Source organism: Antrostomus carolinensis, unplaced genomic scaffold, assembly GCF_000700745.2.
Source record: "Antrostomus carolinensis isolate BGI_N321 unplaced genomic scaffold, ASM70074v2 scaffold7566, whole genome shotgun sequence".
Taxonomy (NCBI): Eukaryota; Metazoa; Chordata; class Aves; order Caprimulgiformes; family Caprimulgidae; genus Antrostomus; species Antrostomus carolinensis.
This window is the reverse complement of record NW_010322489.1, coordinates 52,649-66,477: the sequence shown is the minus strand read 5'-3', so window position 1 is coordinate 66,477 and position 13,829 is coordinate 52,649. Positions and strand designations below refer to the sequence as shown.

General features: G+C 41.5%; 1 protein-coding gene across 1 annotated transcript in view; it reads left to right on the top strand.

Moving 5' to 3' along the window:
• Positions 1-13,829, top strand: part of FREM1 (FRAS1 related extracellular matrix 1) — a 63,161-nt gene that overhangs the window by 15,594 nt on the left and 33,738 nt on the right. The window contains exons 11-17 of the mRNA XM_010170249.1: positions 135-225; positions 556-723; positions 1,725-1,933; positions 8,786-8,879; positions 9,352-9,604; positions 11,496-11,693; positions 12,911-13,096. Of these exons, the coding sequence (XP_010168551.1) occupies positions 135-225; positions 556-723; positions 1,725-1,933; positions 8,786-8,879; positions 9,352-9,604; positions 11,496-11,693; positions 12,911-13,096 (1,199 nt within the window). The remainder of the gene's footprint in view (positions 1-134; positions 226-555; positions 724-1,724; positions 1,934-8,785; positions 8,880-9,351; positions 9,605-11,495; positions 11,694-12,910; positions 13,097-13,829) is intronic.

The window sequence follows — 13,829 nt, the reverse complement described above, 5'->3', positions numbered from 1 at the left end:
AGAAGAACGTTTTTCTTTTCAATGCAATTGGGAGTGGGAAGTTAATCTGAAATGCAAGATTGAGTTATGTGACTGTTGTTTTTCCTGTTCTTCAGTATTGCGAACTAGGATGTGACATATGTATTTTTGTATAGCCACTCAGATGCTGGGAAGCTGTTTATGGTGGACACCATCCCCAAGCTGGTCAAGGATCCCGCTGCTCTTGCACTGCGGTCATTTACTCAGGTTTGTTATACTACCTGATACCATAACCAGTTCGAAACAATTTTTAAAAGTCACAAGTGTACAGCTTCTTTTTGACAGCAAAAAAACTCCTTATAAACCATGTCTGTAATTTTTGCTACAGGTATTTGAACCTGTGCTCACCTGATTTGTAACTAAATACGCACTTTATCCAGGTATTACCAGTAGCTAAAGAGTAAATGCAAAGTTTCTGGAATTAATTTTGACAGTTTGGATAACATTTAATCAGGGGGTGAGAAAGGTCCCTAATGTCCTGAATTATGGCTCCTCCCATTATTTTTTCTTACATGCACCCCTGCTTTCTTTTTGCAGCATGCTGTGAACTATATGAAAGTTGCCTACATGCCACCACTTCAGGACATTGGGCCTGAACCTCAGCAAGTCCAGTTTATTTTTTCCATTAGCAATCAACATGGTGGCACTTTATATGGGATCTGCTTCAACATTACAATTCTTCCTGTGGACAATCAAGCCCCAGAGGTACAGTGGTGATGATGTTGAGAGGAAAGGACTTGGAAATGGCTTTGGGTAGAAACAGAAATACAGAGATGTCCTGATCTGAATGGAATAAAAAATAAATATTCTACAGGATCATAGTTTCAGTGCCTTGCATGTAGCCTGCATTGCAACTGAAGTGGGAGGCAAAGTCTGGTGTGTGTGTGTGACAAGAGAGACATGGAGCAGCTAGAACAAGTCCAGAGGAGGTCACCAGGATGATCAGAGCACCGGAGCACCTCTCCCATGAGGACAGGCTGAGAGAGTTGGGGCTGTTCAGCCTGGAGAAGAGAAGGCTCCGGGGAGATCTTATAGTGGCCTTCCAGTACCTGAAGGGACTTACAAGAAAACTAGGGAGGGACTTTTCATAAGGGCAGTTAATGACAAAACAAGGGGAAATGGCTTTAAACTGGAAGAGGGTAGGTTTAGATGAGATATTAGGAAGAAATTCTTTACTGTGAGGGTGGTGAGAAACTGGAACAGGTTGCCCAAGGAAGTTGTGGATGCCCCCTCCCTGGAAGTGTTCAAGTCCAAGCTGGATGAGGCTTTGAGCAACCTGGTCTAGTGGAAGGTGTCCCTGCTGATGGCAGGGGGGGTGGAACTAGATGATCTTTAAGGTCCCTTCCAACCCAAACCCTTCTATGATTCTATGATTCTATGATTTTTTGTGCTAAATAAGCTAAGAGCTACCTTCATCATCTGGGTGGCTGTACAAAAATAGGTACGTCACAACCTGGTTAGCAAAACTACACCCCTCCTCTTTGTGTTGCCTATTGCCTATGAAGGCCAGGAGCCTCTATGAATTGAGGCTACACCTATTACGACCTAGTATTATTTCCTAACACAGCAGAAAAGAGTACAGCTTTTGGCATTTTGGTTTTTAGGGTGTCACAAGTCCTCATACCAGAGCAAATTGAAATTGTCCTGTTTAGTGCATGTTTGGAGATGTAGTAGAAAAGAAGGTTCAGCATTTCTCCTCCACACAGGTTTTTACAAGCCATTTGAGAGTGGAAGAGGGTGGTGTGAGCCCTGTCACAGACAGACACATTCTCATCTCTGATGTGGACACGAAACAGGAGCACCTTCTCCTCCTCCTGCAGAGACAGCCTCAGCATGGGGTGGTGGAGCTGGATGGCATTCCCATGAATGAAGGTGACCGGCTACCCTCTGGGGACCTGCGTACCCTGGCAGTAAGGTGAGAAGAGTTGCTGTCTTTTCCTCTTGGGGTGACTGAGCCTCTCAGTTGGATGAGTGAAAGCTCTGCAGTGAAGTAGTGGGAGCGCAGAGGTTGCAGCTGGCCATGCTCACCACCTCAGGGCTCTGGCAGAGCTGCTCCAGGCCAAGAGGGCTGGCTGAGCCTTGGGACCACAATGGCCACTCTGGGATCTGAGCTGTTGTGTGGCCAGGAGGTGAGAGCTAGAGGACCATGTCTGATGTAGATAGGTTTCTCTATAAAGCACTGCCCGATGCAGATGAGGAGACAAATTCTTTATTCAGCCATGCAGTTCCTGTGAAGAAGGCAATGGTTGCAACCTTTTTCCTTTTAAGGAATTTGTATGTTTATTTCAATTGGTTAGTTTACAAGAAAACTTGTATTGACACTGATTAACCTGGAAATTAAAATTTTGATGCTATATTTGTGGCAAGAACAAGACTCGACTTTCTACATGCATGCAGAATTACAGTTCCCGGATTTTGTTTTGATATATGTTAGTCAAAGACGGTACCTAACGCAGCGAGGACGTACATGTTTGGTGGACACCTCACAAGCAGCCAGAACATAGATGACAAAGCCTCAGTGAAACCATTTTCCTAGCTGATGCATTGTTTTCCTTGGAGGGTTTCTTGTGGTGGGAGACCTCAAAGCCTTTTGAAGATACTGATCCAGAGCTAGCAGTGTTAGATGGACACGGTGGCACAGGGATTGGCTTTTCCTATTGGGAGGGTTCCACATGGTCTGGTATGACCAGATGTTTTGCCCAATGTTTTCCCAATTAAGAGCTATAATAGTTCATTTTGGGGTCATTATTTTGTTGGGTATTGTTATGATTATTTTTTTAATATGGTTTTGTTTGCTTTGTGAATGTTGTTGCAGACAATCACATTCTTCTTCTGATCCTCCCCCCATGTTGGAAACAAGACTTTAAACCTAGTTGGAGACACAGTTTGGTTTTGTAAAGTTGGTTAGTTATACTATGGTTAAGAGAAAATGTTAATTAACACAGCTATTGTGCTACACATGTATTGTTACTTCTGTTTCTTCTATACTTCTTTTTAACTATTATCTTTATATCAACCCCATGGACAAGGACTGCAAAGGCTTTAGAAGGTGGTATCAATCAATGTTTAAGTTACAGGGTGGTGTGGTGGACAGATGTACGGATATTAGTCTCAAGCATTGCCTGGTATAGGGGAAACCACAAACAAGAACTAGATGATAACGGTTTCTGGCCTTGCAGAGGTAGGACTGCAGTACCCATGGTTCCAATGCTTGACAACAACTGACTGTGCAGGCACAAGGCACCATGTCGTTGACTTTGGCTGTGACCTTCAGGATGGTCTCCCTGAGACTACGTGGAATACACTGAGCCTGTGCTGAACCAGACCACACTTACCTCCACATGACACCATGCCTCCCATGCCTATGCATGAAGTTTCCTGGAACCAGGAGGAAATTTTGGGACACAGGCTGTATGAAAATGGCACCATTGGGAACTAAGAGGAGAACCCCCACCATTAAGACATCAAGGATTAAGAGGACCATTGGGATGTAGCTGGATCCATGGGTAGTGACATCTTTTCTCTCTCTCTTTCTCTCTTTTCCTCCCTCTAACAAATTGTAATTAGATCAAAACCGTGTAGCACGGGACTCATTTGTTCAGTTAAGTTATCCCTTAAATAGTTGTTACCAAGTTATTGTATTAACAAATTGTTAAACTGGTTGGCTGGTGTTGTTTCACCTTGATTCAGTTCAAGGGGATCTCAAAGTTGGTCATATGTCCCAAGAGGAAGGAGGCTGTCCTAAATAGCTGCTTTTGTGCTGTGACAAAAGATGAGCAATCAAATATTTAAACTATGTATTTACAGCAATACAGATATATTTACACCCTCAATCCTGGGGTAAAAGTCCAATATAATCAATTTGCTAAATCTGTTTCAAATTGTTTCCTGCTTCTGGCAATTTTCATCCCCAAAAACGCAAGGGAACTTTTTTCCCTGCTTCTGCCAGAGGCTCCAGGAGGCATGCAACTTGTTTATGGAAACATTTAACTCCACTTCTCCCTTTTGCACGGGCCATAAATCCAAAGCCCTCTGCACAGCTTCTTTTGCTAAGTCAAAAGCAGCTTGCTGCTGAATTCCCCATTCAAATTTGTTGTTTTGTTTGGTTTTTTTTCTTGTCCCTTTGTATAACAGTGCTAAAATTTGTCCTAAATGCAGAATATGTTGTTTCCAAAAAACTAAACAATCCGATAAATCTCCATGCCTCTGTTTTATTTTGTGGCACTACAAAATCCAAAATTTTCTGTTGAGCTTTGGGTAATATTTCCCAATGCCCACAGTGCCACTGAATTCCTAGAAATTTCACTGTCTGGGACAGTCCTTGAATCTTAGTAGGACTGATTTACCAGCCTTTCTGTTTCGTGTGATCCACAATTAATCCAAATATTTGTTGCACCTCCTCCTCATTGCTGGCTTGAATTAAGATGTTGTCTATATAATGAATTACTTGCATGTGAGGAGGCAGTTTTATTTCATCCAGGTGCTCAGCCACGGTTCAGTGACAAATGTTTGGGCTATACAGCCATCCTTGGGGCAATCTGGCAAAAGTATTCTGTCACCCCTGCCAAGTAAAGGCAAATTGATCCCAATATTCTTCTGCAATTGGAATGGTAAAAAACACATTAGTTAAATCAATTACAGCATACCACATTCCAGAAAGTTTTTGAGCTTTTTCTAGTAAAGTAACAGTGTCCAGCATGGCTGCTGTAAGAGGTGGGGTGTGCTTATTTAATTCCCTAAAAACTACAGTCTTTCCCCACAACCCATCACTCTTTTTAATGGGTCAAACCGGATTATTCCAAGCAGTGGTGGTTGAGTTAAAAACTCCAGCATCCAATGAATCTTTAATTGTTTGTGAAATTTCTGTATGCCCTCCCAGAGTTCTGTATTGTTTCAGTGTTACCAATTTAGTAGCACCATGAATATGCACAAGAGGCAATTTTCCCTACCAAGATCATTCTGATACTGATATAATTTTTTACCCCAAACTCTTGCTGACTGTCTGAAAGATTGAAAGTCAGTCCCTTTAAAATATCTATCCCTATTATGTATTTGTGAACAGGGACAATCATGACTGAACACAGTTGCTTCAGAAGATTTCCTAATTTAATTTCTATTTATATTTGCACAGCTTCAATTTGTTTTCCCCCCAATCCTGTAATAATCACAGGTTGTCCTTTAAATTTTTTTGGGTGTCCATGTATTAAAGAGGCCTCCACCCTGGTGTCAATTAAAGCTCATACTGTTTGTGAGGATCAATTTTTCCAAAATATTTGAAGCTCTACATGGGGCCGCCGGTCCCAGCACACCTGTTGCACCAGAGCTTGGCCATTATCTCCTTCCTGCTTGCTGTGCTGAGTTACTTCCCTAGCCTCCTTCCAAGGATACAAGTCAGACTACGGTTCCCAGTCCTCCCTCTCCCCCAGAACAAATGGTCCACTCACAGGGGGCCCTCCATGATCTGTTGTGAAGTCCCATTGGGGTTCTGAAGGGTGTGCCATAGGCTGAGTTCCCGAGTTTTTTGCTTTAGAATTCTGCACTTTCTTGTTGGACTTGTGCAACCCGCTTTGTTTGTATAACTTCCATAATTCAGAGGTTGAAATACCATCAATTTCCTCACAAGACACACCATCCTTTAACAAAGCTGCAAACATCTCGTTTTGAGAAATCCTGTTCTCAGTATTTTTAGGATTATCTTGGATGTCTCAATTGCCTGCACTTCCTCAGGGACCCCACTCACCAAGATCACCCAATTGCTGTATTTTATCAGTTACTTCAACAAGGGGATTCAACAAAGTCAAAGCTATATTTTTATATGCTGGTGAGGCAGTCCTAATCAATTTATTTCTCACGGTAACAGATAAAGCATTTTGCATCATGGTGTCAGCATCACCTATAAAGACAGCTGATTTTGTCCCTTCCTCCTTTAATCGTTGTATACAGTCTTGAAAATTATACTACTGACGTTTGGATCCTGGTCAGTCACTTTCTGTGGGATATTTGATCTGTCATCCCTGAGTGGCCAAGGCTAACAAATTCAAATTTAGAACATGCATCTTGCAAAATGCAAGATCCAAAATTCATCTTGCACAAAAGGATCCAAACTTAAAACCAAAAATTTCTTAGAATCGTCTTCATTCAGATTAACTTCCGATGCTCCTTGCTCCTGCAAACATGCCATCCAGGAAAGCAGTGGCTCCCTCAGTCTTTGTTTAAATAATTTGATAATGTCATTAATCTCATGTTGAGTAAAATCCTCTAATGTATCATTTCTTACTCCTTGTTTAGTAGCATCAAATTACATCTTCCACCTTACTGCCGGCTGCACTTCTACGGACTTATCTGGGGAGCCAGCCTCATCCAAGTCCATAGAATCCCAAATATCTCCATCCCAGTTATCAGGATCCCACTGCACATCTGCTGCCGCAATCACAGCATGCACTTTCTTATGACTCACTCGTCCCCTTTGTTTCTTATATTTATACTGTGCAACCTGGACAGCAGCCTTCTCAGCTACTGTCTGATAAGTGTCCAGTTTATCCACAAGCAACTTATTTTGGCACTGTAACATCACAATCTGGTTTTACAAATCTCATATTTGTCACTCCATATGAGAGCTTTCTAACAACAACTGCTCTTTTTATTGGTGCTGCTTTGGATATGCTGTTAACAAAATCCATCTCTGCCTTCCTGCATTTATAATTTATTTTCCTTTTTCAAGAGGCAATTCTTGTATGCATTTCAACACATCTAGTGGTTTGGCATCTGTTGGGTTTGTGTGTGTGTGGTGGGGGGGAGCTGCTGTTTTTTTGGTAGTGGGGGAAGGGACACCTTTCGCTCCGCTTTGAGAGCTCCCCTGGCTCCAAAGGCGTAGCCCCCAGACCAAGTGAGCCAGTGAGCACTAGAGAAATGCCTCTGCAAATACATATTTGTGAGGGAAAGGACTTTCCTGAAAAGAAGTAGGTGGGGTGAACCTGGAGGAGAGGCCGTTGACCTAACAAAAGACAACGAACGGCCTAAACAAAGAACAGACAGACAGAGAGAGCTTCATTGCCAGGAGGAAGGAGGAGGAGGGGGAAGACAGAGAACTTCAGATACTCAATTCAACTGCATGGAGTAGGAGAAGGTAAAGGAGGTCCTGCAGCCCATGGAGGTCCAACGGTGGAGCAGAGACCCATGTGTAGGCCATGGAGGACTCCACGCTGGAGCAGAGAAGCTGAGCCTGAGGGCAAGTGTGACTGGAATTAAGACCCTGAGAGTCACTCACTGCCAGAGTGAGGATGGACCCCCAGAGTGAGCGGTGAGGCTGCAGCCCATGGATGTCTCCATGCTGAGGCCGGGAGCTGAGCCCGAAGAGGTCCATGACTCCATGGGAAGCTCGCGCTGGAACATCTTGTTCCTGGACTTCCATGCCAGGAAGAGTGGCAATGGTGAACTGACTGAACCCCTATTCCCTGTCCCCTGTGCTGCTGGGAGGGGGAAGGTAGAGAAATGGGGAGCAAAGTGATTTGAGCGCGGGAAGAAGGGAGGGATGGGGTAAAAGGTGTTGTAAGATGTGGTTGTTATGCCTCATTGCATTACTTAGATGAAATGGCAATGAATTAAACGGATTTTTCTTCCCCAAGTTGAGTCTGTTTTCCCCGTGACCACAACTGGTGAGTGAGCCGTTCCTGTCCTTCATTCCTAGTCCCGTGCTCCTTTGTTGTGATTCTCATCCCATCTCACCAGGGTGGGGGGTGGGGGGGGGTGTGTGTGTGCTGTGAGTGCAGGACCACATGGTCGTACTGTGGTTCAAACCACCACACCATCTTTCAATCAGTTTGCGCGGTCCTCTGACCTTAACCCATTCAAGAGCAACGTACCGTAGGGGAGATCTTCCCATCCTGCTTCCTTATATGAAAGTACACTTTGTTTTAATTTAAAAAGCAGCATTTCGAATCCTATTGATGACGCCAAATATTTTGCCCAATATTTTGCCCAATATTTTGCCAATTAACAGGGGTTGACAGAAAGGACACCAGCACAAACCAAAAGAGTAAGCTTATTTTACTGATTATCTTGAGATAATACAAATAAAAGAAACAATACTGTAAACAATTAGAATGAGGTAAACATCTTGCGAAGCAATAACACAAAGTTAGGCAATGCATCTAATCATTACTGCGTAAAGTTTGTGGTAGCGATTAAGAAAGATACATCACCAACTGCCCTATTTACCATCATCCAGACCTGCAGTTGCTTGGGTGCCCTGGAGCAGTGAGGGTTTGGCGAACCTCTCCCTGGCAATTGGGAAGTCCTGTGCAGTGCGTCCACCCACAGATGAGGCCTCGAAAGAATCATTGCACAGGGGTCCAGCTTTATAATACTCAATTACCAAACTTCAGCAAGTCAGGACAACTTGCATGTTTCTTTGTGCAGAAACATCTGGCACATCATCCTCCAAGTTGGGTTCCACCCAAAGTTTGGCCAGGGCTTAGGGAGGAACCCAAGGGAGTATTTCTGTTCTTGTGGTATAAACCACATGCTTCTCAACTGATATCTATCTGGTTTCATCATCTATTTCAGTTCTAACCAAAAACATTGCTAATTGATGTTAAAAAGTTGCTGATTGCTGTTGCACTATAAATATTATAGCAAATATAATCTTTACAGGGTCTGTCTAGAGGTCAACAATTAGCTTGGGCCTGTTACCCAGGCCTTGGCATATCACCAGAAAGCACAGTTTCTTTGTCTGTGTGAAATCTGTGTAGCTTTTCTTTTTTCACAGTTATCGGCATGATGGCTCTGAGACTCTCAGTGATGATGTCCTTTTTGCAGCCACAGATGGCATCCACTTTGTAGAGTTTATCCTGCAGGTCAAGGTCAGTGTGTTGCATATTTCTGAGAAAAATTGCCTGTGTAGAAGAGTGCAAAGCTTTACTTCTGAAAGTCTTTGCATTCCCTTGGAAATTGGAAGATAATGGACTTAGGCTTACATTTCTACCATAGCTTTTGGGTTTATGTGGCAAATTTCAGAGGTCTGACTTGTAGTAGCTGAAAGGTATTTATGCTTGCTCTCGCTTGGGTTCTTCTGTCTGGAATTATTCTCTCTGTACTTAAATATGGGGAATGATTTTTTTTTTCTCAAGCTATAATTATCTGATGTGGTTTACTTTTGCCTTTGAATTTTAAGAGTGACCCTAATTTCAGCTGGTTTCATTTTTTCCACAGACAGCTCAATGTGCTCTGAAACTGACACTATAATTCTGATTTGGGCTGGAAAGCAATGTATTAAAACAATAAGTTTCCACCAAAATGAAAAATAAAATATTTTAAAATTATTTTTCTGATTAGGTGTTGCCTGTGAATGATGAGCCACCCGTTATGAGAACAGACCTTGTTCCTGTGCTGCACTGCCTGGAGGGTGAAGAAGTAGTCCTGTCCTCAGAATACATTTATGCCACAGATGCAGACAGTGATGACATGAAACTGATGTTCATGCTGACTCGCCAACCCTACCATGGGATAGTGAGGAAAGCTGGCATTGCTGTGGATCGGTTCTCCCAAGCTGATGTTGTCTCTGGTTTAGTCACATATAAGCACACTAGTAAGTGAGTTAAGGACAAAATTAGACTGGAAGTCGGTCAGAGAGTTTTTGGCAGAAAATCTTAACCTACACCCATATAATCTTTACCAAAACTCAGCAGGAACTGGTCAGAAACCACATGTGCTGTGACAGGGTGAAAAAGTAAGCTGGCTTCAAAAGACGACTGGTGATATGCAACTACCAAATCTTTTAATGTGTTCTCCAAGTCTCTGTTTGGACCCAAAATTATATTAGAATGAGTAGATGAAAGCAGCATAATCTTGGAGGATACCTTTCACTGTTGCTGATAAAATATCTTGGGTATTTTTGGCAAAATTACTATTAAAGTAGGTACAAAATACAATCTTCTTATTTGTTTCATGGCATCAAAAAAACCCCCCAAACTCTGACCTTTTTCCATAGTCATGTTTAGGTAAAATAATATAACACTTTAAATGAGGATACCTAGTTTTAATAGAAAAATGCTAACAACCTAAGGTACTTCTTGCTTGCCTCTGCAGTCTAGATGGATATCTGCTTTTGAACAGCTTATAGACTTTCTGTACCACAAGATAAATGATGTTCAGATTTTCTTCAAGAGAACCACAGTACTTAGAAGACATAATTTTGTGGTTTTATCTTTAAAATTTATTTTTTTTTAATAACTCACAGAAATCATAAGGGCCAGTTAACCCCCTTTCCTATTTAATTTTGTCCCTTCATTAGCATTAATGCGGTTCTCTTTTCTGTATCTCTGACGATAGCTTTAGTCCTTTTTTTTCTAAAGCTCTGCATTTCTGCACAAATAGTCTGTAATTTTCTGTGAGCACGGAGAATGTAAGTGATATTTTCAGGCTTGGCACTGTCTAAAATGAGCAGATGGTATTTGAGAAGAGAACGAAGTGCTTGATTATGGCCACACATAACAAACTTTTCTTCAGTATCCTAAAGATAGCAGGAACTTTATTTCAACGTCAGTGTTTTGCAGAGGCAATGAAAAGCAGGAGCAGACTTTCAAGGGTACCGTGCCTGGTTTACATTCCAAATTTTCTACATGTTAAATGTGCTGCCAGTAGATATTGCAAGAGAGGGTGGGAGTCACTGCCTTTCCTTTGCTGGCAGCTTACTAGTAATATCTTGCAGCAATGCAAGATGCAAGCTACCAGAAGTGCTGAGAACTGGAATATACTGCGCCACAGATGTTTCTTGTGAGACGTGGCAGTTTCCAGTCCTGTGCTGTATCAGCCCACACTTTGAACACCATTACATATAGGCATAATCTATAGTCTAGTAACAGCCTTTGTTATAGTCCATATTGTAGGGACAAGAGACATATAGGAATATATTTCTTGGTATGCAAAAATGTTTTCTTCTGGAAAACCATGAATATTACCACTTGTCATAGAGAGACTGTATATATATATATATATATGTGTGTGTGTGTGTGTGTGTGTGTGTGTGTATAAGATCTTTTTCTACATTCTTAAAGAAGGAATGCAGAAAAGAACTCCCTTTCTGCACAAATGTACATTTTGCATATGTCTTAGTGCACAAAGAACAGAATAATAAGGACTATTAGCAATTTTATCACAATAAAATATAATATCAAAACACTGCAATAATAATATTGTAACTATTAGTAATAATAATATACATATACTTTATATACTTTTCTACACCCTTTTATTTTAGCATAGAAGTAAGCTGGTTAAAATTAATTACAAACAACAAGCCAAATTCCTAACCAAACAGCACCCCCACCAGCCAGAATTAAGAATTCTAGTAATTTTGCTGCTTTGGTCTGTCTTCATCTTCTGACTTTGAATACTGCAGACTGTCCTTGCAAGATACAAACTTATTCTTTGTTGAGTTTTGGAAAAACATTTCTTCTGAACTGCAACATTTTTTTCAGGTGGGGAGATTGGCCTGACTCCTTCCATTGAGATCTTAACTTTCCTTGTCTCTGACGGTGAGGCTGGCCTAGAATTGAAAGACTGCTGTTATGATGGACCTCTTCCTCCTCCAGTTCCACTTCACAATCCATTTCCAGCATATGACCTTAACATCACTGTATTTCCAGTGGACAACCAGCCTCCATCAATTGCAACTGGTGAAAGCTTCCTCTCCATATAGCATTATAATGTGGGTTATGCAGTACTATAACCGCTAAAGACTCACAGTTTTCAGTTGGTTAGTTGGTTTTTAGCATCAGAAAGAGTCAGCTGAGATCAGCATACGAAAGTTTTGGATCAGAATTTTCACCAGTATATTTTTTTCTTTTGCTAGTACAGGGCAGCCACCAAATTCAGCTGCAGGTACAAGTATCAGCAACTGCGTGTGGCTCTTCAGTTGCCTGTTTAAATCATGTGGTTAGAGATGAGAGTGCTCAGATATGCTCCCCTCCATCCATACATGTCCATTGCTGCATATATAAGCTGTGTCTGAGTAAAAGTGGTCAATCCCTTGTCCCTGAACTAAACTTAGGTCCAGACAATTGTCAGGCATATACAATGCAAAAACATGAACATAAATATCTATCTACCTTTGTGCGTAAAGCATACAACAGAGATTTGGACTCTGGCCCTTATATAAACCTGTATTTAATTCTGTTAGTGAATAAAGACAAATCTAGGCTATACAGGTAACAGATTAAATTAATATATGGGAAGCCACATTATCACTAGTACTCTTCAGGATCAAAAATACTCAGTTAAAATGTAAATAGTGTTGGTAATGTACATTTAGTCCAACAACAGCCCATTGTGTGAAATTTCCATTGACTTCATGGGCTTTGGATGAGTTCTGTAGTATACATATCAAAGGTATGCTTCCTATATGTTTGCCTTTTTCAATGTCATTTGTTTGTAAGCACCATGTGCATGTTATGTGTGTCAGAGACTATTTAGGCATATGTATAAGTAGTTTTGTAATTTGCAGGCTTTCACCCAAGTAATGTTCAGGAAATGAAGCATTGTCCCAGCAGGGAAATTAAGCAGTGATGCATGAAAAATTGTTCATTATGAGCAATTCATAACAGCTCTCATGTAATTAACGTTCTGACAGACAGAGGTGACAACTGATTTTGAGCAGCACATAAACCATACCTAATAACTCACCATTAAAACAATTTCATTATCGCCTTCCTCTCTGCTTACATGACAGCAAAAGTGAAGTTGATAGTGTAAGTAGAGAAAAAACCACAAAACTAAAATCCCTCAATAACTCAGTATTCATTATCTTTCCCCCCTTAGTTATTATTTTTATTCTTGTTAACAAAAACACCAGTAAAATGAGCTAAATAATGCTTATCATATTGTTTGTGTGCAGGTGCAAGGTTTGTGGTGGAGGAGGGCTCCTCAGCAGCCCTTACCACCAACCATTTGTTCGCCACTGACCCTGACAGCACGGCAGATGACTTAGAGTTTGTCTTGGTTTCTCCTCCCCAGTTTGGTTACATTGAAAATATACTGCCTTCTCCTGGGTTTGAGAAGAGCAATACTGGTATAAGTATAGGTAAGTCTAAACAACGTACAGTAATCAAGCAGATGAAATACAAAGGGCTCGTGGAAGGCTATGTGGTGGGTTCTGGTGAAATAGCTGCAGGTGTGGGCATTAATAGAGGCTTACTGAGGGAGCCAGGTGCTGGCAAATGAAGAGCAATGGGACTGTGTGGGAGAAGCTCAAAGGGAGACCACAGCTCTGCAGATGTGAAGAACTGGGACTTGAAGTAAACAAGCCAATCCTTGTTTTATGCATTCTAACTACAGTCTTTTAGAACTGGTGATACAGGACATTGATCTACTTACTCTTCCTCCCTCTTCACTCTCCAAGGCAGGGCTTCTGTACTACCCTTCACCTCTAATTCTGTCAATTAAATGCTGTAGCTGGGAATTCGAAAAACCTGGGTCCCATGTTAACTTTCAAGGCAAATTTACAAAAGTGATAGAGATGGTGGTTGAATTGGGTCTCCTCCCTTGTCCATCTTTAAGCATTGTAAGGCAGTTTCATCCTCAGCAGAACAGACTGTAGTATGCTCTGTAATGCTACCAGCTTTTACCAGTGCCTCCAGCTGGACATTCAGAATTGCTGAGCCTCTTGCCTTCCATTTTCCTGGTCTGTCAGTCAAATAACAATCAAAGTGTAGTTACTTAGATGTCAGATCTTTTCTTACCTGCTATTTGCATCTTTTTATTTGGGCTCAGTTCTGCAGACTGAACTGAGAAGCGTGACATTGCACAGTCCCACA